Source organism: Mauremys mutica, chromosome 25, assembly GCF_020497125.1.
Source record: "Mauremys mutica isolate MM-2020 ecotype Southern chromosome 25, ASM2049712v1, whole genome shotgun sequence".
In the NCBI taxonomy this organism is placed as follows: Eukaryota; Metazoa; Chordata; order Testudines; family Geoemydidae; genus Mauremys; species Mauremys mutica.
Window position 1 is genome coordinate 16,151,585 of NC_059096.1, and position 26,984 is coordinate 16,178,568.

At 49.4% G+C, this 26,984-nt stretch overlaps 1 protein-coding gene across 1 annotated transcript in view; it reads right to left on the bottom strand.

The window, feature by feature from the left end:
* LOC123356399 (sodium channel protein type 4 subunit alpha-like) overlaps nucleotides 1-26,984 on the bottom strand; it is a 138,285-nt gene that overhangs the window by 91,482 nt on the left and 19,819 nt on the right. The window contains exons 3-7 of the mRNA XM_044999638.1: nucleotides 17,862-17,951; nucleotides 16,947-17,075; nucleotides 14,803-14,894; nucleotides 5,007-5,291; nucleotides 3,366-3,429 (exon numbers count right to left, since the gene is read on the bottom strand). Coding sequence (XP_044855573.1) covers nucleotides 3,366-3,429; nucleotides 5,007-5,291; nucleotides 14,803-14,894; nucleotides 16,947-17,075; nucleotides 17,862-17,951 — 660 coding nt within the window. The remainder of the gene's footprint in view (nucleotides 1-3,365; nucleotides 3,430-5,006; nucleotides 5,292-14,802; nucleotides 14,895-16,946; nucleotides 17,076-17,861; nucleotides 17,952-26,984) is intronic.

A 26,984-nucleotide genomic window follows, 5' to 3' on the forward strand; every position in this document is an offset into this window, starting at 1 on the left:
GGTGATCCCGGCAATTACAGACCGGTAAGTCTAACGTCAGTACCGGGCAAATTAGTTGAATAAAGAATAAAATTGTCAGACACATAGAAAAACAAACTCTTGAGCAATAGTCAACATGGTTTCTGTAAAGGGAAATCGTGTCTTACTAATCTATTAGAGTTCTTTGAAGGGGTCAACAAACATGGGGACAAGGGGGACCCGGTGGACATAGTGTACTTAGATTTCCAGAAAACCTTTGACAAGGTCCCTCACCAAAGGCTCTTACGTAAATTAAGCTGTCATGGGATAAAAGGGAAGGTCCTTTCATGGACTGAGAACTGGTTAAAGGACAGGGAACAAAGGGTAGGAATTAATGGTAAATTCTCCGAATGGAGAGGGGTAACTAGTGGTGTTCCCCAAGGGTCAGTCCTAGGACCAATCCTATTGAATTTATTCATAAATGATCTGGAGAAAGGGGTAAACAGTGGGGTGGCAAAGTTTGCAGATGATACTAAACTACTCAAGATAGTTAAGACCAAAGCAGATTGTGAAGAACTTCAAAAAGATCTCACAAAACTAAGTGATTGGGCAACAAAATGGCAAATGAAATTTAATGTGGATAAATGTAAAGTAATGCACATTGGAAAAAATAACCCCAACTATACATACAACATGATGGGGGCTAATTTAGCTACAACGAGTCAGGAAAAAGATCTTGGCGTCATCGTGGATAGTTCTCTGAAGATGTCCACGCAGTGTGCAGAGGCGGTCAAAAAAGCAAACAGGATGTTAGGAATCATTAAAAAGGGGATAGAGAATAAGACTGAGAATATATTATTGCCCTTATATAAATCCATGGTACGCCCACATCTCGAATACTGTGTACAGATGTGGTCTCCTCACCTCAAAAAAGACATTCTAGCACTAGAAAAGGTTCAGAAAAGGGCAACTAAAATGATTAGGGGTTTAGAGAGAGTCCCATACGAGGAAAGATTAAAGAGGCTAGGACTCTTCAGAGAAAGTGAATAAGGAAAAGTTATTTACTTATTCCCATAATACAAGAACTAGGGGTCACCAAATGAAATTAATAGGCAGCATGTTTAAAACAAATAAAAGGAAGTTCTTCTTCACGCAGCGCACAGTCGACTTGTGGAACTCCTTACCTGAGGAGGTTGTGCAGGCTAGGACTATAACAATGTTTAAAAGGGGACTGGATAAATTAATGGTGGCTAAGTCCATAAATGGCTATTAGCCAGGACGGGTAAGAATGGTGTCCCTAGCCTCTGTTCGTCAGAGGATGGAGACGGATGGCAGGAGAGAGATCACTTGATCATTGCCTGTTAGGTTCACTCCCTCTGGGGCACCTGGCATTGGCCACTGTCGGTAGACAGATACTGGGCTAGATGGACCTTTGGTCTGACCCGGTACGGCCTCTCTTATGTTCTTATGCTCCATCCATGTGAGTTATCCCACCAAGTCTCTGTTATTCCAATCACATCATAGTTCCTTGACTATGCCAGGACTTCCAGTTCTCTCTGCTTGTTTCCCAGGCTTCTTGCATTTGTGTATAAGCACCTAAGATAACTCGCTGATTGTCCTGCTTTCTCAGTATGAGACAGGAGTCCTCCCCTCTTGCACTCTCCTGCTCATGCTTCCTCCCGGTAACCCATTTCCCCACTTACCTCAGGGCTTTGGTCTCCTTCCCCCGGTGAATCTAGTTTAAAGCCCTCCTCACTAGGTTAGCCAACCTGCTTGCGAAGATGCTCTTCCCTCTCTTCATTAGGTGGAGCCTGTCTCTGCCTAGCACTCCTCCTTCTTGGAATATCATCCCATGGTCAAAGAATCCAAAGCCTTCTCTCCGACACCACCTGGACACCACCTGCATAGCCATTCGTTGACTTCCACGATTCGAGGGTCTCTAACCAGGCCTTTTCTTTGCACAGGGAGGGTGGACGAGGTTTAAGGTTGTTATTTTTAACAAACCAGAATGTCCTAAGAAAATGTGTGCCTTTCTAGTAAAACTTCACTTTTCATTGCTTGCTTTCCTGTTTGTGTTTCCTGAGCTCCATGTTGAATTCCATGTGGTGGGAGGGAGGTGCCATTAGCGGATACAGGATGCTACCCAGGGCTTGCATTGGTTCATGGACTGGAAATCCCCCCATTTCTAATTCCTAATTTAATAAACACAAAAATGGAGCCAGAAACTTACCAGCGGCTTCTGCCTCTTCACTTTCTGCGGCCAGTTCTACAGCGGCCATTTCTCCGGGGTGGAAGGGGGCATCAAAAAACTCCTCTGGGGCCGGTTTTGTCAGCAGACTCACTTTGTTTTCCTTCTTTGGTAACTGCTGCTGGCTCCCCTCAGTTCCCATGTTGGATTCATCCTCCACTGCCAGGGGCTCCGTGCTGGGTGCAGTACCTCCCAGAGCCCGGGCTCCAGTCAACACCCAATGTACCCCACAGTCTCCTAGCCTGCAACCCGAGCCAGACTCAGCTGGCCCGGCCAGCCGCGGGTGGTTTATTGAAGTGTAGACATACTCTGAGTGGCCAGATGTTCAAGTGTTGAGCACTTAGCAATTCCCACTGACTGCTGGGTGGACAGGATGTTTGAAAATGTGGCCACATACTTAGGTATCTAGTCGAGATTTATGATCGAGATTTTCGCAAGTGACTAGTGATTTGGTGTGCATCAGTCAGCACTTCTACCAGCACGAAAACTCTTCATCCCTGTGAGGAGTGCTGGGATTCAGCAACCAAGCCCGCACTGGTTATTGTCTAGCCAATGAGGCTCCAAAGGAGGGCCTCATTAAGGAGAGGAGCTCCTGATTACCAGATCAGATTGGGGCTAGGTAGCTAATGAGCTAATTAGCTTGTTAACTAGGAGACTGGAATCGCAAGGGGGTGGGGAATCAGAAGAGGGAGAGATGAAAGGGCAACTTCTCCAAACACACGCAGGGCCGGCTCCAGACCCCAGCACGCCAAGCGCACGCTTGGGGCGGTGTCCTGCGGGGAGGGTGGCAGGCGGCTCCAGTGGACCTCCTGCAGGCATGCCTGCGGAAGGTCTGCTGGTCCTGCGGTTCCGGTGAACCTCCCGCAGACGTGCCTGTGGAGGGGTCGCTGGTCCCGCGGCTCCGGTGGAGCATCCGCAGGCATGCCTGCGGGAGGTCCACCTGAGCCTCAGGACTGGCGACCGGCAGAGCGCCCCCCGCGGCATGCCACCGTGCTTGGGGAGGCCAGATTCCTAGAGCCGCCCCTGCTCACACCAGTCACTTCTCGTTGGCTGGTCCGGCTGGGTGCTATCCCCAGACTAAGCCACATCTGGCCTCTTTGTTTCCCTCCCCAGGGGCCGCCCAGCTCTGTTTGTGCCAGTCCGAACAGACCCCACTTACCCGGCATCGCTGCTGTTCCCGCAGAGCAGAGCATCCAGCGAGCCCTCCAGAAAGTAGAAATTCCCTTTGCAATTCAGGAAAAAAGCAAGAAGTGAGAATTGCAGACATTGATTTGCACATGTTTGTTTATCATTTGCAATTCTTCAACAAATGGCTAATTGGATTGTGTCCCAGCATAAAGCATTCACCACAGCTATTGCGTCCTAGATTTGCTATTTATATTGTGCTAATTTGCACAGGTGACCTTAGTCACATGGTTTAGTTTCACTTGCCTGACTGGCTGATGCCCAAACCCAGCGACAGCTCTAGAGACAGCCAGCAATTGTGGTCAGCGCGAATGCTTGTGTGAATACAGGTTAACATTGTCTCTCATGCAAACCAAGGCTCGCTGGTGTGAACGTTCACAGAAGGGGACTAAAAAGACTGGAGAAAGGCCAGAGTCATGGCTCTGCAGGTTTTCAGCTGAGTGAATTTTTGCACATGCCCTGCTGGGAAACTGTGGAAAATAACAAGCACTCTCAGGCCAGCACCAAACTGAGCCCACTACGAGACCGGGAATGCATCAAGCTCATTCCTCTTTGATGTTGCCAGTGATCCACCCAGCCGAGAACCACAGCAGCTGCTGAGACACAGCAAAGAGGGAATTTAATTTCATTTACTGACATGGAGAACATGCCCCTGGGGTCAGGCCCTTCTGGCGGGTGCGGATCAGCAGCCTGAGCCACCTGCATGGAGAAGCAATGAGTCCCCCGCCTTGGGTGTTACCTGATTTGGACTTTGCCCTCTGAATAGCCTGGAGGGACCTATCTGGAGCCTGTTCTGTGCATCCCAATCCATGATTCCTTCCCAGCCCCCATGCCTCTATTAACTAACCAGTGGAGTGTTGAAAAGCCACCCCACATATGGCATTTCAGGCCAGGATGTGTTGCTCTGGTGTGAGCATCTGTTAACCTGAATGCATGGCCAGAATGTGTCACTGCTGTTTGCATAGGTTTCAGTCATTCATGGATATTGACTTTAACTCCCCTGCTAAGGAGCCTTCTTGTGGAATAAAGCACCTCAGTCAGCATGTAATGTGACCTGCTGCTGAGTTCTGCTGAGTGCTCTAAACAAGATGTGAAAGACTCCAGCCAATACCTATCACACTGCAGCTGTTACTTGGCAGCAACAAGCTGACTAGCAGCTGGTTCTGCCTCTTGTATAAATGTGCCTGCACTGTGGAAGGACCCTGGATATGAAAGCAGTTTCAGAATTCTCTCTCCACCCTTGGTGTGTGGCTCCATATTCAATAAAGGGTTCCGCCCTTTTGTTTTAAACACTTTCTTTTTTGCCAAAACATTTTGATTTTCTCAACATTTTCTGGTTTTGGACAAAAATATTCATTTATCGTTTCTGGAGTTCACCTCCAGCTTTTGATGTTTGTGGCTAATTTTGATTCGTCATTGGCTTAATCACATGGTGCAAAATTTTCCAAGGATGGTGGATAGTCCTGGATGTTGATTGGCTTAGGAGTGGGGCTGTGAATGGCAGCCAATCCTGGACGTTGATTGGCTGAGGAGAGGGGCTCTGAATGGTGGCGAGGAGTCAGATTGTTTACTTGGTCACATTTTGACAGCAGAGAGAAGACACACAAGTATTTACCTTCATCGTTGATGTAAGAATCCCAGTCAAAAGTCCCATTACTCAACCCAGTTCTGTTGCCATAGAGAGTTGAGTTAGCGAATGTTTCGTTGTCCATTCCAAAGAAGTCCTCTTGCAAAGTGTCATTTATAGGGGGTGGCCACCTGACGCATTTTTGCCGAAGGTTCCCCATGAACAACTGAAGTCCAACCAGTGCAAAAACACTCAGACAGAAGACGGTGAGAATCATGACGTCAGAGAGCTTCTTCACGGACTGTATCAAAGCTCCAACAATTGTCTTCAGCCCTGAGGAGGGAGACATTATTATTGGTGTAGTTATTAATTTGTTAATCATCGATAATGTTCTAATGTTGCTATGGAGCTCATGCATCCCATAAGAGTTGCCCACTGCCCTAACTCCAGACCAACCTGGATTTCAGTGTAAGGCAAGTCCCCTTCCCATAAAAGTTCACCTGCCTGTGGTACAATGCTATTATCCAAAGGGTTGGAAATAAAGCGGGGTGAAATTTTTCTGCCAACATGTTTTTTTTCTGGCACAAAATGCAGATTTGGCAACACTAAAGTGTTTTGCAAATTGTTTCAGATAAAACCTGCCCCCAAAATAAAAAAAATAGAAACATTTTGTTTCAACATTTTTAAAATGAAACATTTCAATTTTTCAGTTCAAAACTTTTTGTTTACAAATTTCCGTAGGTTTATATAACAAACATTTAAAACATTTTAAAATGGTCAAAATCAAAACATTTAAATTTTGCTAAAAAAAATCAGAAATGATTTTTTTGACTATTCAGTTCACCAAAATTTTCAATAATGTCATTTTCTATTAGTCCTCAAATGTTTTTTTCCTGAGTTTTTGGAATTGCCAGTGAACTGAAAAATCTCTTATTCACAGAGCTCTGTCAGTTCTTTCCTGACCCCACCAGACACCAGCACATGCCCTGACATATTAATTATGCCGTGTAATGAGGCCTGCTGCCCCTGAGGTTTTGAATCACTCTGTGCCCGCAAATGGTCCTTTTGATGTGCTAGATCACACAAAAGAACAGGTTTCAGAGTGGTGGCCATGTTAGTCTGTATCAGCAATAAACAACAAGGAGTACTTGTGCCACCTTAGAGACTAACACATTTATTTGGGCATAAGCTTTTGTGGGCTAAAACCCACTTCATCAGATGCATGGAGAGGAAAATACAGTAGGAAGATCTATATACACAGTACATGAAAAGATGGGAGTTGCCTTACCAAGTGGGGGGTCAGTTCTAACGAGACAATTCAATTAAAGTGGCCATACCGGACGGTCTCTACGCAAAAGAATAAATGGACACAAATCAGACGTCAAGAACTATAACATTCCAAAGCCAGTCGGAGAACACTTCAGTCTCCCTGGACACTCAATAACAGAACTCAAAGTCACAATACTCCAACAAAAAAACTTCAAAAACAGACTCCAATGAGAAACTGCAGAACTGGAATTAATTTGCAAACTGGACACCATCAAATTAGGCCTGAATAAAGACTGAGAGTGGATGGGTCACTACAAAAACTAAAACTAATTTCCCCATGCTAATTTCCCCCTATTGTTACTCACACCTTCTCATCAACTGTTTGATATGGGCCACTTTGATTACCACTACTAAAGTTATTTTCCTCCTGTTGATAAGAGCCCACTTTAATTGAATTGTCTCATTAGAACTGACCCCCCACTTGGTAAGGCAACTCCCATCTTTTCATGTACTGTGTATATATATATCTTCTTACTGTATTTTCCACTCCATGCATCTGATGAAGTGGGTTCTAGCCCACGAAAGCTTATGCGCTAATAAATTTGTTAGTCTCTAAGGTGCCACAAGTCCTCCTTGTTGTTTTTACAAAAGAACAGGTTTCACAGACACATTTAAATGGATACTGTAAGCGGGCGGCACTCACCCCTGCGGCGCCTCCTACTGGTTACTCCTGGCATCTAGCTCAATCCAGCTGCGGAGCGCCCTCTGCAGGCCGGTGATCCACCTGCTTTACTATCGGGCCCGCGTCCCTCCCTGGACCGGGTGCCCTTTTAACTATAATTGGGGTCTCCTCCTCCCAGGGGAACCCCCACTCTACTATCCCCACTTTGCCTCAGTAGTGGCCACTGACAGTCATGGTCTAGCCCCACACCCTGGGGCAGACTGCAGCATCGGCCCACTCATCACAGGCAATAGGGGTTTGGACCTGCTGCTTTGTCCTACCACTGGGCTGCCCTCTGCAACTCCTAGTACCTTTGGCCCTTTGCTAGGCCGCAGCCTGGGGCTTTCCAGGCTGGAGCTTCCCTAGCTCCTCAGCCTGTTCCCAGCCCTGCTTCACCCAGGTACTTTACCTCTGCTCATAAGCAGCCAGGCCCATCCCTCTCTGAAGGCAGAGAGAGACTGACTGGGCTCTGGCTTCCCTGCCTCTTATAAGCCCCAGGGCTTCAGTTTGGGGCGTGGCCTCCAGCTGCAGCCACTTCCCCAATCAGCCCAGCTCAAAGCCCCTTCCCAGAGCTGTTTTAAAGCCCCACCAAGTGGGAGCAGATAGCCACTCCGCTACAGATACTATGGAAACATCCCTAGACTGGCCCTAAAATCTTTCCATCACAGAAGCTGTTACTATTTTCCCCTGATGGTTTCTAACTCCCTTTCATTGTGTGTTTTTCCTCGCATTTGAAACTTGCCAAATAAAATCACAGTTGGTTAAAATGAACAGGAGGAGGTTCTGTGCTGTTGCACCTGGGATGAATTATTTGCTAATCCTGATCTCAGGGCAGAGAATTCTGCTGCGTCCAAAGGAGAGTCTCTCTTCCTGTAACCACTGGGAGAACTTTGAGCTCTCTGCTCTGAACCCTTTGAGCCAGAGAAGTCTTTGTGCTTCTGAGTGACAGTTCGCATTGGGGCTAGGTTACCTCATCTTTTGCTCTGAAAACACAATGGTAGCTTCCTGTCCCAAGCGGGAGCAGGCTATTGAACGGATCCTGAGAGGCCCTTGGGATGTGAAGATATTTATTCCCCTCGTGTGACGCCCAAATTAGTGATAGGACCAAGCCTCAGAATTCATCTCTGGAGCTCAAAACAGTCCCCAAGCACAGGAGTGCTCAGATCCGCCATTTGCTTTGGACCCATTTCATGTCCAAATATATATTGGAGATCAGTTTGTCCCAGTCGCTGTGCCAATATTTCCACCTGTTGAGGTAAAACTCCGATTCGCTAAGGACCCATGTACGTGGGAAAACTGACTGGAATAATGAGAGGAGAATAAACCACTCCTGAATAACTGCCAGTGTAGTGCAGACTCTAGACCAGATAAAGAGATGACATTCCAGATTAATTACTCCGCTTGGGAAGTACATTGATTATCCTGGAATAAAAGTGACTTTCATTGCCTCCGCAGATCCCTCACCAGCAAGCCAGCTGGCCCTGCCGTTGGCCTTGGCACCCATTCAAAGCTGTTAGCTATTGAGGGAGTGGGCACAGGCCCATTTGACTCCTACATTGTGCAACTGAGGGAAGATGCAAACCCCAATAATCCTATCCCTGTCCCAGGGGCTTAGGGGAGTCATTGTTTGGTTTTGCTTTTAACCCTTTGACTGGTAGGGAGTTCATAGGGGGATCCCCCGTATTATTGTATTTTGGCTGAGGAAGGACTAATCCTGTGGGTAAAACAAGCAGGCTATAGCTGGCATTGGGTCCCCTCTGCCTTGGCAGGCGGTGAAAGAAGCCAGGGCACAAGACTTCTTGTCCTGATGAAATATCTCCAGAGCGTCTTCGACTTGGCCACTCCTGTGATGCCAGGACACTTTCCTGGGTCTTTGCCTGAGGAATGTTAGGATCCATTGGACAAGGTTGGCAGCCATCCTTGCCAGACACCCTGCTTGCCCAAAGGGTTCTGCACTGTGCCAGCAAGGTAGCCTCCCCCATTGACCCTGAGCTATTGGTGTGCTTCTACCTTATCAAAGCATAGAGCTATGTGTGCTCAGGGTGAGGGTCCAACATCTGGCTCATATTTGGGCACATAGCCAGGTAGTTTGAATTTACACATAACCCAGCGCCATCTGGAGGCTGGGATAAGGTGACCATCAGGAGTCCCAGACTGCATATATTTGCAAAAGTGGCCTCTAAGGGTACGTTTACACTGCAATTAGACACCCACGGCTGGCCCGTGCCAGCTGACTCTGGCTCGCGGGGCTCAGGCTAGGGGGCTGTTTAATTATGATGTTGATGTTTGGGCTCAGGCTGGAGCCTGGGCTCTAAGACACTACGAGATAGTAGGGTCCCAGAGCTTGGGCTGCAGCCTGAGCCCGAATGTCTACACTGCAGTTAAACAGCCCCTGAGCCCTGTGAGCCCGAGTCAGCTGGCACAGGCCAGCCGTGGGTGTCTAATTGCACTGCAGACATACCCAACACTGCCAGCCAAATGGTGGGCCTAGAATTACAGGCTCACCTCTTTGTGCTCACAGCTACACACTTTCCCTTCCCTAGCTTTCTTCCTGCACCTAGTTTTGGAGGCCAGGTTGAGACCTAGCTAAAATCAAGGCCAAAACGGCTAAGCACAACTCTGCGGTCAATTAGGGTCATGATTACGCATGTCACAAACCTGTCCCCCTACCCCCCAAACATGGAGATTAGCTTGAGGTCTTTTCCATAATTAAGTCCTTATAGTTCAGTCATTTTGGACTTATCTGAGTGCAGTAAAAATGCTAAATCCTGCTTCTCTTGTTCAAATGAGTTGACCATACTCAGCTGGGTAAGAACAGAAGAACATCATCACATAAGAAGGGCCATGCTGGGTCAGAACAATGGCTCAGCTAGGCCATCCTGTCTCTGACAGAGGCCAATGCCAGATGTTTCAGAGGGAATGAACAGAACAGGGCAATTTATCAAGTGATCCATCCCCTGTCACCTACTCCCAGCTTCTGGCAGTCAGAAGTTTAGGGACAACCAGAGTATGGGGTTCTGCTCATGACCATTTTGGCTAAGAGCCATGGATGGACATATCCTCCATGAACTGACATTTTTTAAACTCAGTTATACTTTGGGCCTTCACAACATCTCCTGGCAAGGAGTTACACAGGTTGGCTTTGTATTAGTAGGATTTTATGTTTGTATTTTGTATAATCTAGAATGAAGGATAAAGAATAAGATAATAATGTAGCATGTATTAAATCTATTGATGTATGATTTTACATATCCAGCCAGCCACCCTTTTTGAGTAGCAGAAAGGAATGGCCTAATGTGTCATTGGTAGAGATGCATCAGCCAGAATTTTTTTGTGTTTGGATTTCAAGGCAGAAACAGATCTTTGAGTATCAGAGGGGTAGCCATGTTAGTCTGGATCTGTAAAAGCAGCAAAGAATCTTGTGGCACCTTATAGACTAACAGACGTTTGGGAGCATGAGCTTTCGTGGGTGAATACCCACTTCGTCGGATGCATGTAGTGGAAATTTCCAGGGGCAGGTATATATAAGCAAGCAAGAAGCAGGCTAGAGATAACGAGGTTAGTTCAATCAGGGAGGATGAGGCCCTGTTCTAGCAGTTGAGGTGTGAAAACCAAGGGAGGAGAAACTGGTTCTGTAGTTGGCAAGCCATTCACAGTCTTTGTTTAATCCTGAGCTGATAGTGTCAAATTTGCAGATGAACTGAAGCTCAGCAGTTTCTCTTTGAAGTCTGGTCCTGAAGTTTTTTTGCTGCAGGATGGCCACCTTAAGATCTGCTATCGTGTGGCCAGGGAGGTTGAAGTGTTCTCCTACAGGTTTTTGTATATTGCCATTCCTAATGTCTGATTTATGTCCATTTAACCTTTTCCGTAGAGACTGTCCAGTTTGGCCAATGTACATAGCAGAGGGGCATTGCTGGCATATGATGGCGTATATTACATTGGTGGATGTGCAGGTGAATGAGCCGGTGATGGTGTGGCTGATCTGGTTAGGTCCTGTGATGGTGTCTCTGGTGTAGATATATGGGCAGAGTTGGCATCGAGGTTTGTTGCATGGATTGGTTCCTGAGCTAGAGTTACTATGGTGCCGTGTGCAGTTACTGGCGAGAATATGCTTCAGGTTGTCAGGTTGTCTGTGGGCGAGGACTGGCCTGCTCCCAAGGCAAAGTGTGGGAAAGTGAGGGATCATTGTCCAGGATGGGTTGTAGATCCCTGATGATGCGTTGGAGGGGTTTTAGCTGGGGACTGTATGTGATGGCCAATGGAGTCCTGTTGGTTTCTTTCTTGGGTTTGTCTTGCAGTAGGAGGCTTCTGGGTACACGTCTGGCTCTGTTGATCTGTTTCCTTATTTCCTCATGCGGGTATTGTAGTTTTGAGAATGCTTGATGGAGATTTTGTAGGTGTTGGTCTCTGTCTGAGGGGTTAGAGCAGATATGGTTGTACCTCAAGTATCAGAGGGGTAGCCGTGTTAGTCTGGATCTGTAAAAGCAGCAAAGAATCCTGTGGCACTTTATAGGCTAACAGACGTTTTACAGCATGAGTTTTCGTGGGTGAATACATCCGACGAAGTGGATATTCACCCACGAAAGCTCATGCTGTAAAACGTCTGTTAGTCTATAAGGTGCCACAGGATTCTTTGCTGGTTGTACCTCAGTGCTTGGCTGTAGACAATGGATTGTGTTGTGTGCCCAGGATGGAAGCTGGAAGCATGAAGGCAGGCATAGCGGTCGGTAGGTTTTCAGTATAAGGTGGTGTTAATGTGACCATCACTTATTTGCACCGTGGTGTCTAGGAAGTAGACCTCCCGTGTAGATTGGTCCAGGCTGAGGTTGATGGTGGGGTGGAAGCTGTTGAAATTGTGGTGGAATTTTTCCAGAGTCTCCTTCCCATGGGTCCAGATGATGAAGATGTCATCAATGTAGCGTAGGTAGAGAAGGGGCATGAGTGGACGAGAGCTGAGGAAGTGTTCCAGGTCAGCTATAAAAATGTTGGCATATTGTGGGGCCATGTGGGTGCCCATAGTGGTGCCACTGATCTGGAATTAGTTGTGTGTGAGGATAAAGGCACAGAGCTCAGCAACCAGTTGTGCTGTGGCATCATCAGGGATACTGTTCCTGACAGCTTGTATTCCATCAGTGTGTGGGATGTTTGTGTAGAGAGCCTCTACATCCATGGTGGCTAGGCTGGTGTTTTCTGGAAGGTCACCAATGCATTGTACTTCCCTCAGAAAATCAGTGGTGTCACGGAGATAGCTGGGAGTGCTGGTGGCATAGTGTCTGAGTAGAGAGTCCACATATCCAGACAGTCCTTCAGTGAGAGTGCCAATGCCCGAGATGATGGGGCGCCCAGGATTTCCGGGTTTGTGGATCTTGGGTAGTAGATAGAATAACCCTGGTCGGGGCTCTAAGGGTATGTTGATTTGTTCCGGTGTTAGTGTAGGGAGTGTCCTGAGTAGATGGTACAGTTTCTTAGTGTATTCCTCAGTGGGATCTGAGGGAAGTGGCCTGTAGAATTTGGTATTGGAGAGTTGTCTGGTGGCCTCCTTTTGGTAGTCAGACCGGTTCATGACTTCAAAGAGAAACTGCTGATTTGCATCCGACGAAGTGAGTATTCACCCACGAAAGCTCATGCTCTAAAACGTCTGTTAGTCTATAAGGTGCCACAGGATTCTTTGCTGCTTTTGCTGAGCTTCAGTTCATCTGCAAATTTGACACCATCAGCTCAGGATTAAACAAAGACTGTGAATGGCTTGCCAACTACAAAACCAGTTTCTCCTCTCTTGGTTTTCACACCTCAGCTGCTAGAAGAGGGCCTCATCCTCCCTGATTGAACAAACCTCGTTATCTCTAGCCTGCTTCTTGCTTGCTTATATATACCTGCCCCTGGAAATTTCCACTACATGCATCCAACGAAGTGGGTATTCACCCACGAAAGCTCATGCTCCCAAACGTCTGTTAGTTTATAAGGTGCCACAAGACTATTTGCTGCTTTTACAGATCTTTGAAGGCCACCATTTTGTTGTAGGTTTAGCATTTTAAAATAAGTAAAAGAATGTGGTGATTGTTTTTCTTTTGCATTGCAATTTGATGTTCCTGTTCAAAATGTTCTGTGTAAATTAATTCTGTTTTGTGTGTGAATGAGGAATGGGTGTTAAGAGATAAGTGTGAAGGCCATCACTGAACCAGATGTTCTAGGGAGGAACCGGAGACAGACGCAAGGGCCCCAGGAGGCTGGAACACGCCCCTATTGAAATGCCAGAGGAGGGCAGATTGACGACTCTAAAGATGAGACAGGCACCTATCAGTGGGGACAAGATAGCGCTGATCAAAACCAGCCTGGGGTAACTCCCTGAGAGACTTAATAAAAGAACAAGATAAAGAATGAAAAGGACAATTTAAGAAAACAAGCACTCTTCAAACAACAATTGATTACAGCATGACAGTGCAATGAAGGAAAATCACTATATAAACAGGGTGCCTTGCCATGAAATTTTGGGTTCATCCTGCCAAGACTTCCCTGGAGCATCATATCGCGACCGACAGAACCAGGCTCTTACCTACACGTGATCAGCCTAGCTGGCCACTAGATTGATCCGGACTCTGGACTGGTAACTATAACATTGACTGGCGGGGCAGTGTGTGTGTGTGGTGTGATTGAATGCATATGCTAATTGTTGTATCTTCAATGAACGTGGCATGTTGCCTTCTCCCCTGAAAAAGATCCCGTGTGCTTCTTATAAGCAGAACATTTTTGGCAGAGAATGTGTTGTGTGGAGTAGTACTTCCTTTTGGTTTTTTTTAAAACCTGCTGCCTGTTAATTTCATTGGGTGACCCTTGGTCCTTGTGCTATGTGAGATGGTAAATAACAGTCCCCTATTCACTTTCTTCACACCAGTCATGATTTTATAGACCTCTATCCTATCCCCCTTAGTCAGCTCTTTTCCAAGCGGAACAGTCCCAGTCTGATTAATCTCTGCTCATGAATAGCCCCACTGAATGAATGGGACTCACCCACATTTATAAAAATCAGCAGGATTTGACCCTAAAGGCTACATCTACACTTGGAGCTAGGTGTGTGATTCCCAGCTCATGCAGACACCCTTGTGCTAGATCTTATCAAGCTAGTGTGCTAAAAATAGTAGTGTAGCCACACTAGCACAGTCAACGGCAAGTGGTGGCCTAGCTTAGCTCCCGCCAATACACGCCTACAGGGTCCAGACAGGTTTGTGCACTGGGCAGCTAGCCTCACCACTGCCTGTGCTACCGCAGCTACTCTACTGTTTTTAGCCCAATGAGAGTGAATGCGAGTATGTCTACATGAGCTGGGAACACACCTGAGCTCCAAGCATAGACAGTCAAAGTCTGAAATGTATTCCTTTCTTTTAAAGACACAAAATAATGCAAAACAATTAAATGCATTTTTCTCAAAGTTTTCAAAGGCAAAAAAACTACTTTGGGACATGGAAATTGTCAGCTCAAAAGGACTTTTTTTGCAAAGTTATGCACAAGCAAAAGCAGGGTGTTATAACTGGGCTGGCAATGCTACTGGAGCTTTTAGCACTACCAATGACATAATGCCCCAAACTCAAAGAAAAATGCCTTCGCCTCTCAACAGGCAAGGGGCCATTTTCTCCACTATTCTCCAACCTGTATAGTCAGTTATGCCAGTGACAGTGAGTGCAAAGTGGGTATAAAACAGTGTCACATAGGAACAGGAGTGTTCCACACTCACTTTGCACTGGTGGGACAATCCAAGGTGCAGGGCAAAGATCTGCAAGCCGGCTGGTTTTTCAAGGTAAAGCTTAAACTATGGAAAGGAACGGAGATGGTTTGGAAGGCAAATGCTCCTTGACCTACCTGGAATCACGGTGATTGTTTTCAGTGCACGGAGGACACGGAACGTTCGTAGAGCTGAGACATTTCCCAAATCCACAAACTCTGTGGTGTAACTGGGGGAGGTGAGGAGAAAGGAGGATTCAGAAGGATTCAAACTTTGCTCTGCTGCGGTGGCTGAAGGTGAGGAGTGTTTTCACAGCACTCTAGGTCATGGTCACTTTCAGAGACAAAAGCAGTAGATGTGCCAACCTGCAGCGTTACCACCGAGGGAGCCTACAGGCTGTGTGCTGCTGTGAGTGCCTGAAGAGGACTCATTAGCACTTCACAGCTACTTGCAAAGACTAAGGGGGGAAGGTCTGGAGCTGTGTTGCCTTGAGAAGGCTGGAGAAAGCTCCCAGGAGCAAGGTGCCTGTGGTTTTGTCTACACTGGGAAGTTTTACAGCAGGTGAGCTATATTGATTGATTCCTGATGATGATGATGATGATAGCATCCTTGAGCTCCAGTCTTGGACATGGCCCCACTGCGCTAGGTACAAACACAACACAGAGATGCCCCCTGCATTCACTGGAGGTTTTTAAGAGCAGGTTAGACAAACACCTGTCAGGCATGGTCTAGATAATCTTTAGTTCTGCCTTGAGTGCAGGGGGCTGGACTAGATGACCTCTTAAGGTCCCTTCCAATCCTATGATTCAATGAAATTCCTCATGTCCACATGCTGCACTGGTGCAGCTTACTCTGGTTTCAAGCCAAGGAAGATCAAGTCCCTTATTATATTGGTGCATAAGGTGGCCGCTCCACCTTCCCACAACACCAGACATTCCTGTACTTCTGGGAATGGTGTGACCCTGCCCCCGCCGGTGATAACTCTGCCCTCGCTGGCATGGTGGTGGGTGCGAGGTCATGCCACATGCGGAGGGGGCACCATCTTTCAGAGTGCGCCACCTCACCCCCACCAGTGTGACTTTGCACACACGGTGCATTCGAGGTCACCCTGCATTCCAGAGGTGCCATTTTTAAGAGTGGGCTGGGGCAGAGCAGTGTCACCCATCTGACATGGGACAAAACCATGTCCAGTTGTGTCCAAGTACCAGGCGTGGCAAACCTCTCAAAAAGAGGGCCATCCAGTTTAATCCTGGACTAGTGGCCTCCCTACTGTGCACTAGCCGGTGCGGACAAATCTTAGGATGTGGTAGTCACACTGTCATGAGGCCACTGTGGATGATGCCTTTGGGATCTGGGGTAGGGTTGCCAGGTGTCCGGTTTTCCACCGGAATGCCCGTTCGAAAAGGGACCCTGGCGACTCCAGTCAGCACTGCTGACTGGGCCGTTAAAAGTCTGGTCAGCAGTGCTGCAGGTCTAAGGCAGGCTCCCTACCTGCCCTGGCACCGCACTGTGCCCTGGAAGTGGCCAGCATGTCCGGCTCCTAGGCGGGGGGGCCACGGGGCTCTACATGCTGCCCCCGCCCCGAGCACCGGCTCCGCGGCCAGTGGGAGCTGATGGGAGGGCAGTGCCTGTGGAAGAGAGCAGCGCACGGAGCCTCCTGGCCCCCCCATCAAATTTGTTAAATTTAACATCTTCACTGCCCACCTGGAAGAGGAAGTAGCCAGCACATTAACTGGGCCCAGTGGATATTGAAGGGGTGTGGTGTGAACACTAATGAGGACAGTGAAATAATAGGAAGAGAGTCACTGCAGAAAGACTAGAAATATGGGTAGGAAGTAGCACAGTTTGATTCTTTCTGGGCAAAGCGAGGTAACAAGCCAGACCTGACTGAGAGGGACAGGCAAGGTGACCTAGGTGGGCTTTGTCTGCTTTGGAGATGTGCTCCAATCCTGGCCATAGGGGGCCAACAACCAGAGCAAAGCCCCAAGTATAGACAAGGAAAGTCACAATATACCCCAGTGAAGTTTAACCCTGCTTGGCACTGGGGTTAGCTCCACCGATGCAATCACATCTCTCCTTGTCTACATTTGGGGTGTGGCTACTGCAGTGACTGGCCATCAAGTGCAGGAATTGGGGCATAACCCCAGTGTAGACGATACCAGCTCTAACATCTCTGGCAATTTTCCAGACATTTGTTTCCAATTCATCCTATACCAACAATGTTACAACTTGGTTAGCTAGGCTTCCTGCTTGTGCCATGTCCCTTACTGAGTATACTTACGCCATAATGATAACACTGAAATCCAGCCAGTTCCACGGGTCACGTAGGAATGTAAATTGGTCAATGCAAAATCCTCTGGCTGCTATCTTTATCATGGACTCAAAGGTGTATATCCCAGTGAAGGTGTATCTGAAAGCAGAAACAGTGACTTATGATAAGTAGACAAGACAAGCAGCTCAAAGGGAAAACTATCCAAGACACTTGCAAAAATGTTGTGTGTATGTGGGAAAAATGGGTCCTGAGACCTTCATGGGAAAAGGGTTGGAAAATATGTCTTATCAATCATTTCCGATGGCTGCTGACAGCAGTTGAGCTCTGCTAGCATTAGCAAAATTGGGAGCCTTAATACAGATGGCCACTCCCTACCAACACTGCTTTCAGCACCATGAGCTGCATTTCCAAATGAGCTCAGCATGGTGAGGGCACGCGGGTCCAGGCCATTAGTGTCACCACTGGGGCTGCTGGGTGTTTTGAAAACTTCAGCCCCTGTTTAGGCACCTAAATGGGAGGCTCTTTGGAAAATCTGGCACTGATAGTGGGTGCTGAGCCATGGTAATCTGGCCCCAAATTGTGGGTGCTGAGCCCTCAAAAACCTGCTGCCTTCTCGGAGCCCTGTCTGTCCTGTAGCTGAGCTGCGGTGAGTAGTGGGGGGAGGCTGTTCAGAAATGTGCCTGTGGTTGCAAAGTCTAGAGCTGGACACAAACTTGGGTTCTGAGATCGCAAACATGGCGACAGCTCAGTCCGGTGGTCTCCAAACTACACATGCCCATTTCCCAAGGCCCCTCCACACCTTCCCCTCAGACCCCTGTCTGATAAGCAGGACAGATTTCTGTAAGGAGCAGCCACGCAGTGAAGGGGGCCACCCTCTCCAGTGCCATCAGGAGGCCAAGCAGCGATGGGAGGAAAGGAACTTACTCCACGTTCTTGGCCCACGGTGGCGGGTCGCTCATTGTCATGAACACACAGTTGGTCAAAATGGTGATCATGATAAACATGCTGAATAATTTACAACCAGGTCAAGGAAAATCTCTCTGGCGTGTCACAGGCTCCCCTCCTCCCCCGAGTCCTTGCCAAGGCCGGGCGCAGCACATGCAGCATTTCCCTCCACCCCAGCCCTGGAGTGCGGCTCCCAGAAAAGATGCCTGGCGCTTGTTATTCCTTTCAGAACGACGCAGAGATGGAGAAAGCTTAAACTATTCCACCAATGTCCCCTTTCACTATGGTCACTTCTCTGCCTCCAGCCACAGCCTGGAAACTGAGCACAGCACAGCCGGCGCTGGGCCCCAGTCCTTCCCTGCATCCCTCAGTCCTCCTCTCCCGCCTCTCCCCCAACCTCTAGCCACTTTACAAACAGGATCTTCCCTTTCGCCTCCCACCTCTCTCCCTAGCAACCTGACCCCACCTATGTCTCCACTGGCCCAGAGCCCTGCATGCCTCTGATTCTCCTCACTTCTGGGTACTGGGCCCTTCACGCAGCTGAGACGGGCCCTCACCACAGGCACGAATGGGCCCCTTAAAGAGATGCTCAGGTTCAGCTACAGCTATTTGACTCGAAGCAGGAATGAATTCCTACTGCTGGCTTGCCTGGGAGGTCAGACTGGGTGATCATGGTGGTCCCTTCTGGCCTTAAAACTCTCTGACTCTCCTGGCCAGAGCAGGTGAACACTTCTCTGTTCATATTCTCCTTACGCTCCCTGCTGCCCTCTCTGCCTTAACCTCCCTCGTCCTAGCTCCTCCTTCCCATGACCCTTCAGCTCTTAGTACACGCTGCACCCCCGGCAGCTGGGCTCCCTCCTAGGCAAGGCCAGATTTATACCTTGTGTGCCCCTAGGCAGGGTCCCCACGCCGCTCCCGGGGGCTGGGCAGCTGCGGGGCCCCTGGCTACAAGTTCCCCTGCACCACTTGCAGGGGCTCAGAGCTCCAGCGTCCCCTGCCGCCTGCGTCTCGCCGTTCCAAGCCCCCTGTCCCCTGCCGACCCTGGTGGCCGGGAACTGTGGGGTGGACCCCAGCGCTCGCAGCGGCTTGGAGCTCCAAACCGCCACTTTTAACTTTTAGGCACCCCAGCGCCCCTCGGCCCACAGACCCCCACTGCCAAACACCCTGAAACACACAAACCTCCTCCACTGCCCACTGCCCAGCGCCCCTCTGCCCACAGACCCCCCACTGCCAAACACCCTGAAACACACAAACCTCCTCCACTGCCCACTGCCCAGCGCCCCTCGGCCCACAGACCCCCCACTGCCGAACACCCTGAAACAAACAAACCTCCTCCACTGCCCACGGCCCAGCGCCCCTCGGCCCACAGACCCCCACTGCCAAACACCCTGAAACACACAAACCTCCTCCACTGCCCACTGCCCAGCGCCCCACTGCCCACAGACCCCCCACTGCCGAACACCCCGAAACACACAAACCTCCTCCACTGCCCACTGCCCAGCGCCCCTCTGCCCACAGACCCCCCACTGCCAAACACCCTGAAACAAACAAACCTCCTCCACTGCCCACGACCCAGCGCCCCTCGGCCCACAGACCCCCACTGCCGAACACCCTGAAACAAACAAACCTCCTCCACTGCCCACTGCCCAACACCCCTCTGCCCACAGACCCCCCACTGCCGAACACCCTGAAACACACAAACCTCCTCCACTGCCCACTGCCCAGCGCCCCTCGGCCCACAGACCCCCACTGCCAAACACCCTGAAACACACAAACCTCCTCCACTGCCCACTGCCCAGCGCCCCTCGGCCCACAGACCCCCACCGCCGAACACCCTGAAACAAACAAACCTCCTCCACTGCCCACTGCCCAGCGCCCCTCGGCCCACAGACCCCCACCGCCGAACACCCTGAAACAAACAAACCTCCTCCACTGCCCACTGCCCAACACCCCTCTGCCCACAGACCCCCCACTGCCGAACACCCTGAAACACACAAACCTCCTCCACTGCCCACTGCCCAGCGCCCCTCTGCCCACAGACCCCCCACTGCCAAACACCCTGAAACACACAAGCCTCCTCCACTGCCCACTGCCCAGCGCCCCTCGGCCCACAGACCCCCCACTGCCGAACACCCTGAAACACACAAACCTCCTCCACTCCCCACTGCCCAACACCCCTCTGCCCACAGACCCCCCACTGCCGAACACCCTGAAACACACAAACCTCCTCCACTGCCCACTGCCCAGCGCCCCTCTGCCCACAGACCCCCACTGCCTAACACCCTGAAACACACAAACCTCCTCCACTGCCCACTGCCCAGCGCCCCACTGCCCAAAGACCCCCCACTGCCAAACACCCTGAAACACACAAACCTCCTACACTCCCCACTGCCCAGCGCCCCTCTGCCCACAGACCCCCACTGCCAAACACCCTGAAACACACAAACCTCCTCCACTGCCCACCGCCAAGCGCTCCACTGCCCACAAACCCCCCACTGCCAAACACCCTGAAACACACAAACCTCCTCCACTGCCCACCGCCAGGTGCCCCACTGCCCACAAACCCCCCACTGCCAAACACCCTGAAACACACAAACCTCCTCCACTGCCCACTGCCCAGCGCCCCTCTGCCCACAGACCCCCCCACTGCCAAACACCCTGAAACACACAAACCTCCTCCACTCCCCACTGCCCAGCGCCCCTCTGCGCACAGACCCCCCACTGCCAAACACCCTGAAACACACAAACCTCCTCCACTGCCCACTGCCCAGCGCCCCTCTGCCCACAGACCCCCCACTGCCAAACACCCTGAAACACACAAACCTCCTCCACTCCCCACGGCCCAGCGCCCCTCTGCCCACAGACCCCCACTGCCAAACACCCTGAAACACACAAACCTCCTCCACTGCCCACTGCCCAGCGCCCCTCTGCCCACAGACCCCCCACTGCCAAACACCCTGAAACACACAAACCTCCTCCACTGCCCACTGCCCAGCGCCCCTCGGCCCACAGACCCTCCACTGCCAAACACCCTGAAACACACAAACCTCCTCCACTGCCCACTGCCCAGCGCCCCTCTGCCCACAGACCCCCCACTGCCGAACACCCTGAAACACACAAACCTCCTCCACTCCCCACGGCCCAGCGCCCCTCTGCCCACAGACCCCCACTGCCAAACACCCTGAAACACACAAACCTCCTCCACTGCCCACTGCCAAGCGCCTCACTGCCCACAAACCCCCCACTGCCAAACACCCTGAAACACACAAACCTCCTCCACTGCCCACTGCCCAGCGCCCCTCTGCGCACAGACCCCCCACTTCCAAACACCCTGAAACACACAAACCTCCTCCACTCCCCACTGCCCAGCACCCCTCTGCGCACAGACCCCCCACTGCCAAACACCCTGAAACACACAAACCTTCTCCACTGCCCAGCGCCCCACTGCCCACAGACCCCCACTTCCAAACACCCTGAAACACACAAACCTCCTCCACTGCCCACCGCCAAGTGCCCCACTGCCCACTGTCCTCCATCCCCTCACTGCCCAGAGCCCCCCCACAAGCCCCTCCAGAGACCCACTCTCCTGTGTCCTGCCCAGGCACCAGCTGAGCAAGCTCGTGCTTGGGGCAGCAGAGTCGCTTTTTTTTCTTTTTCTTTTTCTTATTTTTTTTGTTGGCTGCTCTGGCTGCCCTGTCGGGTTTTTTGTTTTGTTTTCCCCTGCTTTGCCGGCCACGCCGTTGTTTCTCCCCCCGCCCGCCCCCCTTTGTCGCTCCAGCCGCGCCGTGTTCCCCCTCCCTTTGCCACTCTAGCCGCGCCGTGTTTCCCCCTCCCTTTGCCGCTCCAGCCGCGCCGTGTTCCCCCCCAGCTTTGGTGCTCCAGTGGCGCCGTTTTTGTGTTGTTCCCCCCCCCCGCTTTGCTACTCCAACCGCGCCGTTTCTTCCCTCTCCCGCCCCCCGCCCCCGCTTTCCTGCTCCGGTGGCCCTGCCAATTTTTTTTTTTTGCTGGGAGGTGACCGGATCCACGGGGTTAAGCGAGGAGCGCTCCAGCAGGGCTGTGTGGCGCCGTCTTCCTCTCAGCCGGCCCAGCCCCCTGCCAGGACCCAGGAGCGGCAAAAATTGAATTTTTAGGCACCCTTAGAATGCCGGCGGCCCTAGGCACTGTGCCTAATGGGAAATCTGGCCTTGCTCCTAGATCCCCTGCAGTCTGACTTTTGTCTCCCTCCCCACCACCTGCACCATCTCTGCTCCCCTTCCTGGCTCGGCCTCGTGGCCTGTTCCCCATCTCTCAGTGTCTCTGTGGCTTCTGATGCTCTCTCCTTCCTTGGCCTCTCCTGGTTCTCTTCCAAAGCTCCTTTCACATCCCAGGCCTGGGCTCCCCCTAAAGCTTAGGTCTCTCCAGCTATGTTGCTCAGGGGTATGAAATGTAGTTAAGCCATCCTAGATCCAAGTGCGGACAACACTTGGCCGATGGAAGAATTCTTCCGTTGCCCTAGCTACCACTTCTCAGGGAGGTGGATGAACTACAGTGACAGGCGAACGCCTCCCGTCGGCATAGTGTCTATGCTACAGCGCTATCTAGTATAGACATGCCCTTGGTATCTCCTTCCATTGGTCCTTGTCCTTTCCCCTCTGCCCGTCTGCTGGCGACCCTCTCCCTGTTCCTTCTCCTTGCTTGGGTGACCTAATTCCCCCAGCTATCCCTCTGTAGCAGGGATTCCAAATCCACCACTCCACCCAGCTCCTCCTCTTCTGTCCAGTCCTGCATCTGGAACCGACACCTCCTGTTAGATGTCCCACCATCTGCTCACACTCACTCTTTGCAAACCTGAGCTCTGTATCTTCTCTCCTGGCTCCCTCCCACCACCTGCCTTCTCCATCCTCTACATCTCTTGGACCTAAGAGATGGTGTTATCTCTGACTCTGACCCAAGTGACTCCTGCCACTTCCTCCTCTCTCACATCGCCTCCCCTCACCCTCCACACTGCTAACATCCCTCTCTGGCAGCTCATCATCTCTTGCCCCAATCAGTATAATTCTCCTACTCACATCCTGCCCTTACTGCCCTGGACAATCTAAATCATTGCTTGTGGCTCTGGCCGAATTACTCCCCACTCCCCAGCCCTACCTCACACTCCTGGGACTCTGGCTTCCTGTCTCTTACTCCTCCATCTTCAAAGCTGCAACCCCAACAACAGCTCTATTCTCAGTTTCTCCTGCTCCCCAGCCCCCTCCAACCCTTGAGCACCCCTCGATCTTTCCTCCTCTTGCTTCTCCAGTGGTTTCTGTCTCTCTCTCAGTTTAGTTCCCTGGTTCACACCGTCCCATGTTTGGAGCAGTGCCTCTTGTCCCACAAGCAACCTCTCTCTCTTTCAAAACCCACCCTAAAGCACTCCCTGAAAAGGCTTCCTGCCCAGGGCTTCACTCCAAGAATCTCTCCTCACTCCACTTTAGCTGGACTATAGTGACCACGGACATTGGGGGCCTCACCACTAGATGCCCCCCCAGGAGCTGACTAGGTGCCTGAAGCTGGGCTACCAAGAATAGAGACAGCCAATGTCAATGGGTGCCTCAATTTGTGAAAACTGGGTGGCCTGTGCTTAGCCACAAGTAAATAAACATCATAAGAACATAAGAACATAAGAAAGGCCGTACCGGGTCAGACCAAAGGTCCATCTAGCCCAGTATCTGTCTACCGACAGTGGCCAATGCCAGGTGCCCCTGAGGGAGTGAACCTAACAGGCAATGATCAAGTGATCTCTCTCCTGCCATCCATCTCCATCCTCTGACGAACAGAGGCAAGGGATAACATTCTTACCCATCCTGGCTAATAGCCAGTTATGGACTTAGCCACCATGAATTTATCCAGTCCCCTTTTAAACATTGTTATAGTCCTAGCCTGCACAACCTCCTCAGGTAAGGAGTTCCACAAGTTGACTGTGCGCTGCATGAAGAAGAACTTCCTTTTATTTGTTTTAAACCTGCTGCCTATTAATTTCATTTGGTGACCCCTAGTTCTTGTATTATGGGAATAAGTAAATAACTTTTCCTTATCCACTTTCTCAACATCACTCATGATTTTATATACCTCTATCATGTCCCCCTTTAGTCTTCTCTTTTCCAAACTGAAGAGTCCTAGCCTCTTTAATCTTTCCTCATATGGGACCCTCTCTAAACCCCTAATCATTTTAGTTGCTCTTTTCTGAACCTTTTCTAGTGCTAGAATATCTTTATTGAGGTGAGGAGACCACATCTGTACACAGGATTCGAGATGTGGGCGTACCATGGATTTATATAAGGGCAATAATATATTCTCAGTCTTATTCTCTATCCCCTTTTTAATGATTCCTAACATCCTGTTTGCTTTTTTGACTGCCTCTGCACACTGCGTGGACATCTTCAGAGAACTATCCACGATAACCCCAAGATCTTTTTCCTGACTCGTTGTAGCTAAATTAGCCCCCATCATGTTGTATGTATAGTTGGGGTTATTTTTTCCAATGTGCATTACTTTACATTTATCCACATTAAATTTCATTTGCCATTTTGTTGCCCAATCATTTAGTTTTGTGAGATCTTTTTGAAGTTCTTCACAATCTGCTTTGGTCTTAACTATCTTGAGTAGTTTAGTATCATCTGCAAACTTTGCCACCTCACTGTTTACCCCTTTCTACAGATCATTTATGAATACATTGAATAGGATTGGTCCTAGGACTGACCCTTGGGGAACACCACTAGTTACCCCTCTCCATTCTGAGAATTTACCATTAATTCCTACCCTTTGTTCCCTGTCCTTTAACCAGTTCTCAATCCATGAAAGGACCTTCCCTTTTATCCCATGACAGCTTAATTTACGTAAAAGCCTTTGGTGAGGGACCTTGTCAAAGGCTTTCTGGAAATCTAAGTACACTATGTCCACCGGATCCCCCTTGTCCACATGTTTGTTGACCCGTTCAAAGAACTCTAATAGATTAGTAAGACACGATTTCCCTTTACAGAAACCATGTTGACTATTGCTCAAGAGTTTATGTTTTTCTATGTGTCTGACAATTTTATTCTTTACTATTGTTTCAACTAATTTGCCCGGTACCGACGTTAGACTTACCGGTCTGTAATTGCCGGGATCACCCCTAGAGCCCTTTTTAAATATTGGCGTTACATTAGCTAACTTCCAGTCATTGGGTACCGAAGCTGATTTAAAGGACAGGTTACAAACCTTAGTTAATAGTTCCACAACTTCACATTTGAGTTCTTTCAGAACTCTTGGGTGAATTCCATCTGGTCCCGGTGACTTGTTAATGTTGAGTTTATCAATTAATTCCAAAACCTCCTCTAGTGACACTTCAATCTGTGCCAGTTCCTCAGATTTGTCACCTACAAAGGCCAGCTCAGGTTTGGGAATCTCCCTAACATCCTCAGCCGTGAAGACTGAAGCAAAGAACCCATTTAGTTTCTCCGCAATGACTTTATCATCTTTAAGCGCTCCTTTTGTATTTTCATCGTCAAGGGGCCCCACTGGTTGTTTAACAGGCTTCCTGCTTCTGATGTACTTAAAAAACATTTTGTTATTACCTTTGGAGTTTTTGGCTAGCCGTTCTTCAAACTCCTCTTTGGCTTTTCTTATTACACTCTTGCACTTAAGTTGGCAGTGTTTGTGCTCCTTTCTATTTGCCTCACTAGGATTTGACTTCCACTTTTTAAAGGAAGTCTTTTTATCTCTCACTGCTTCTTTTACATGGTTGTTAATCCACGGTGGCTCTTTTTTAGTTCTTTTACTGTTTTTCTTAATTTGGGGTATACATTGAAGTTGGGCCTCTATTATGGTGTCTTTAAAAAGGGCCCACGCAACTTGCAGGGATTTCACTTTAGTCACTGTACCTTTTAACTTTTGTCTAACTAACCCCCTCATTTTTGTATAGTTCCCCCTTTTGAAATTAAAAGCCACAGTGTTGGGCAGTTGAGATGTTCTTCCCACCACAGGGATGTTGAATGCTATTGTATTATGGTCACTATTTCCAAGCGGTCCTGCTATAGTTACCTCTTGGACCAGCTCCTGCGCTCCACTCAGGATTAAATCTAGAGTCGCCTCTCCCCTTGTGGGTTCCCGTACCAGCTGCTCCATGAAGCAGTCATTTAAAGTATCGAGAAATTTTATCTCTGCATTTTGTCCTGAAGTGAAATGTTCCCAGTCAATATGGGGATAATTGAAATCCCCCACTATTATTGGGTTCTTAATTTTGAGAGCCTCTCTAATTTCCCTTAGCATTTCATCATCACTATTACTGTCCTGGTCAGGTGGTCGATAATAGATCCCTACTGTTATATTTTTACTAGAGCATGAAATTTCTATCCATAGAGACTCTGTGGAACCTGTGGATTCGCTTAAGATTTTTACTTCATTTGAATCTACACTTTCTTTAACATATAGTGCCACTCCTCCCCCTGCACGGCCTGTTCTGTCCTTCCGATATATTTTGTACCCCGGAATGATTGTGTCCCATTGATTGCTCTCAGTCCACCAGGTTTCTGTGATGCCTATTATATCTATATCCTCCTTTATCACAAGGCACTCTAGTTCACCCATCTTATTATTTAGACTTCTGGCATTTGTGTACAAGCACTTTAAAAACTTGTCCCTGTTTATTAGCCTGCCTTTTTCTGATGTGCCAGATTCTTTTTTATGTGACTGTTTATCATCTGATCTGGCCCTTACATTATACTTCTCATTCCTCTGCTCCTGACTATAACCTGGAGATTCTCTATCATTAGACTCTCCCCTAAGAGAAGTCTGTGTCCGATCCACACGCTCCTCTGCAGCAGTCGGCTTTCCCCCATCTCCTAGTTTAAAAACTGCTCTACAACCTTTTTAATGTTTAGTGCCAGCAGTCTGGTTCCACTTTGGTTTAGGTGGAGCCCATCTCCCCTGTATAGGCTCCTCCCATCCCAGAAGTTTCCCCAGTTCCTAGTGAACATGAACCCCTCCTCTCTACACCATCGTCTCATCCACGCATTGAGACTCTGAAGCTCTGCCTGCCTACCTGGCCCTGCGCGTGGAACTGGGAGCATTTCTGAAAATGCCACCATAGAGGTCCTGAATTTCAGT